Source organism: Porites lutea, chromosome 5 (genome assembly GCF_958299795.1).
Source record: "Porites lutea chromosome 5, jaPorLute2.1, whole genome shotgun sequence".
NCBI classification, from domain to species: domain Eukaryota; kingdom Metazoa; phylum Cnidaria; class Anthozoa; order Scleractinia; family Poritidae; genus Porites; species Porites lutea.
Window position 1 is genome coordinate 18,347,747 of NC_133205.1, and position 3,967 is coordinate 18,351,713.

General features: G+C 38.2%; 1 protein-coding gene across 1 annotated transcript in view; it reads left to right on the forward strand.

The window, feature by feature from the left end:
* LOC140938019 (short transient receptor potential channel 3-like) overlaps positions 1-2,154 on the forward strand; it is a 4,571-nt gene extending 2,417 nt beyond the window's left edge. Inside the window, exons 3-7 of the mRNA XM_073387569.1 lie at positions 1-139; positions 249-427; positions 885-1,083; positions 1,567-1,890; positions 2,023-2,154. The exon at positions 1-139 is cut by the window's left edge and continues 157 nt beyond it. Coding sequence (XP_073243670.1) covers positions 1-139; positions 249-427; positions 885-1,083; positions 1,567-1,890; positions 2,023-2,154 — 973 coding nt within the window. The remainder of the gene's footprint in view (positions 140-248; positions 428-884; positions 1,084-1,566; positions 1,891-2,022) is intronic.
* The last annotated feature ends 1,813 nt before the right edge of the window (positions 2,155-3,967 follow it).

Below are 3,967 nucleotides of genomic sequence, written 5' to 3' on the forward strand. Positions count from 1 at the left end.
TACAGCGTTTTCGCTGTGGATAACACGATTGAATGATCTAGATGGATGGCAACCATCAGATAAAGACTACCAATTGGATGACGTTTTTTTTTCCTTGGCATCTTTACTTAGTTTCTTCAGGCTGGCCCATTATCTAAAGGTTAGGGAAATTATTAACTCAGATTTAAAATAAAGTCGAGAAAGAAATGGATGGGTGGATGAATAGTGGGGGCGATAACAAAGTAAACTGTTGGTACTTCTTTCCTTAGGCTCATCATACTTTGGGCACCTTGAATTTGTCTCTCTACATGATGATCACGAAAGATGTCTTATATTTTGCAATCATCTTTGTGATGCTCCTTTACATTACTTTTGCGACCGCACTGGAGAAAATGTATTCATACTACGTCGTGGACAGTGGCAAGAATGCAACTCACCTACTAACCAGGTAGGCGGCTAATATAGAGCAGTCTTGGTGTGACTGTGAAAAGCTCGCGGCACGAACGCGGTCGTTAAATGATACAAGGTAATACTAATCCTGAAAACAGCACGGTCACGGCAAGGCACCCAGTCTTCATTCAATCAAATGTCTATTCATGTATAAAGAATGCGACTCACCCACTAGCCAGGTAGGGTAATTATTATACCCGGCTAAAATTAAGGCCAGCATGTAACTTAAACCAAATTTGATGGATAACGACACTTACGTTGGTACTTCTCAGTTCTTAACCCCAATAGGCAGTTTCCTTGACGTTCGAGAAAATTTAGAATTTGACTGACTTTTTGAAGGGAGGAAAATTGTAGAACCCATGAAAAAACCCTCGAAGCACAGAAGAGAATAAAAAAATGCAAATCCATTCAGTCTTTACAGGTTTTGTCATAACGTTTGTCTTTTTTTCTTTCAGCTACACGAGAACCTACGATAACTTGCTTTGGGCAATGTTGGGATCAGACGAGAGGGAAGAGAGTGAAATCAAAGATACTCGCTATGCCTACATTAAGAAATGGGAGGAGGCATATATCGTCATGTTTATTGTTGCTGCTTTTATTGTTGCGTTTAACATGTTAGTCGCCACAATGAATCACACTTACGAGAACATCATGGTAAGTATATATAAGTCATTTGAAGTGTTCACGCGCGCGAAACAAACGGTTCTGACCTACATGTAAAGCAACATGTACTGCCGTAACATTGAAATGTGGCTTCTCGTAAGAATGGTTCTCGTATGAGTGGGAAACATATGGTTCTGACTTACAGAACGTACGTGGTACGACATGCCGTAATATTGAAGTGGCTTTCAGCGCCTTTCAGTTATTCACTGAGAACATGTAGTTGTAGTTATGGCACATGAATAAGGCTGGAGTACGACTACACCTATTTATCGTATCGTTTCTCACTTATTTGAAAACCACACTCTAAAGCAAAATCTTTTTCTCGCTAAATCATTCCTCAGTTCTAATCTGTGTGTAGTTGGCTTTTTCTGTATTTTGTATTTTCTGCATTCCTTGTCGCCTGGCACGTCTTCCAAAATAATCTTCCTTTAAAGACTTGACGCGAAGTTCACATTTTATAATTATATTATTTAGCGGAACGTCGATAAGGAGTACGTGTTTTCTCGCACAAGGATGTGGATGGAATACATCGCTAAAGACCGCTCGTCCCTACCTCCACCTCTAAATCTGGCAGACATCAAATGCTGTTTCAAGTGCCTTTGTACGGTAATGCATTCTGTCGTAATCATCATCCTCATCCTCATCACCCTCATCGTTATCTTCATCACTATTTTCATCACTATCATCAGCATGTCATCACCGTCATCTTCTTCGTCATCATCATCATTGCCGTCATTGAAACATTTCCCCTCTTTCTTTCAGGCAAGAAACGAGGCATCTCAAGAAGACCGCTTCAAGGTAAGCAAAAAGAGGTAAACGAGTTGTTGAAAGTTGTTATATCCACCCACCCCTCCTTCCCTCCCTCCCTCCCTTCCATCCTATCATGTATAATGATCGCTAACATCTTTTATCTTCCTCTCCACTCCACAGAGTATTTCCATAATCAAGCGTCTTGTGTTCCGATATCTTCTCCGATCCTTGGGACTCAACAACTCAGAATATTCTCACGATATTCTAATTCAAAGTCAAAGTAGCGCTAGTCAGTCGCCCTTTGTCGTTTAGGGCGTAACGAATCGTGCATAACCACATGCGCACACAGTTTTGGCTGAAATCAAGGGCCTTGCCTCACACTGCTGTGATTGTGGGTTGGATGTACGCAAAAAGTAACTTGTATTAAATTCCAATAGGCCACGTGCGAGATATTAAAATTCAAGCACGATACCGGGGCTCTCAGGAATATAATGACCAAAATTGCATTGAAATTCAAGAGGATCAGTAGATGTAGTGCTTAAAATTCAGTTATAACGTTGTTAAGTAGTGAACGGGCTAACATTTCTATCAAAATTTACCAAAAGGTAGGAACGTCGTACGTGGTACATTATCTTAAATTGAAAGATAGTCCGAGAAGCGTTGTTCTAATACTAAAGATTTCAGTAAAACAAAAAAAACAAGGGAGACAGGATATCAAAATTATTAGTTACATTCCTCTCGACTCAAAGTACAAGGCAGAGTAAAATAATATATATAAATAGTTGAACCAGAACTGTAGAGGTTCACGAGTAGCTTTCAAGCCCGTGTTCATGATGGGTTTGAGTTTCTTGATACAATAGGCCTCTTTGAACAGTAATACATTCCAATTATTGTGAGAGTCGAGAATAGATGTATTGTACGTCCCTAACTTAAGTAAGAAGGCGTGGTTACTTAACCTTTCTGATGATCACTTAATTGAGTCGAAATATAACTAGTAATTTTGATACCCTGTCTCCGTTGTTTTTGTTTTTCTGAAATCTTCAGTATGAAAACTACGCTTCTCGGATTATCTTTCTTTTTATTTTGATTGAAACTTTCAGCGGGAAATGGTTTTTGTACATTATCTTATTGCTGCCATATATATGTATTTGATGATCCACTTGTTTCTACATACATGAAGTATCATGCTAATGAAGCCTCGCAATCAAGTCTGAATTTTAATATCTCGTGACCTGTTCGATTTGTTAATTGGAGCTTTTTTAACCGTTAATTAGACGTGAAAAAGAGTTAGGAGTAAGTAAGTAAGTAAGTAAATGATAAGAATGAATTTATACAAAAATGAAACATGCTAGACTCAGTAAAAATGATGAACAATGTGTATGTTCCAGGGCACTCAACGAGAATATAGTTCAAAACCACTTAAACGTTGTTGAACGTATTTAGTGATTTAAACGGTAGATATAGGCATATTTTTATCCCCTAAAAATTTTTCATCTGTTTGTATTTCCTAGCTGAAACTCTAGTGATCCGAAAATAATAGGGATCAAAACGTTTCGAAAATTTCAGCCAGAAAAAAGGCAACCAAAAATTCTAGGTGACCTTTTTAGCGTAAAAATCCGTTAAAAATGGGCAATTTTACCATTTTTTAAATGTTCGAAAATCCTAGGAGAGGCAGGCAAGTAAGTAATTTTACAACAAATGTTCCGAAAATTCTAGATCTCAAATCGTCTTCCCAACAGACATTTTCCAAAAATTGACGTTGAGAGTGCCCCTGTTGTTCTAGAACGTCTTCTGTTTTAATTCTAGAATCAACAATAACTCAATATGATTGGTTCAACCTTCCCTGGGAGTGTTGCTAATGTTGGCACATATTTCGGCTCCAGGCTAACAGTAATACCCTCCTAAGTGATCATGCTTTTTGGGTTTGCGGGTCGATATGATAATCAACGTAATTTGGATAAAAATTGATGTACAATAGTGAAAAACTCCAGATAAAATATGTCTGTCTGTCTATCTGTTTTGTCCTCAAACAAATAGACCTTGTCACGGTTTTCCACGCCACCTTGACGAGTAGGCAAACGTGTGAGAAGTTACTGTGTTTGAATGAGAATCTAATGTCGAATAA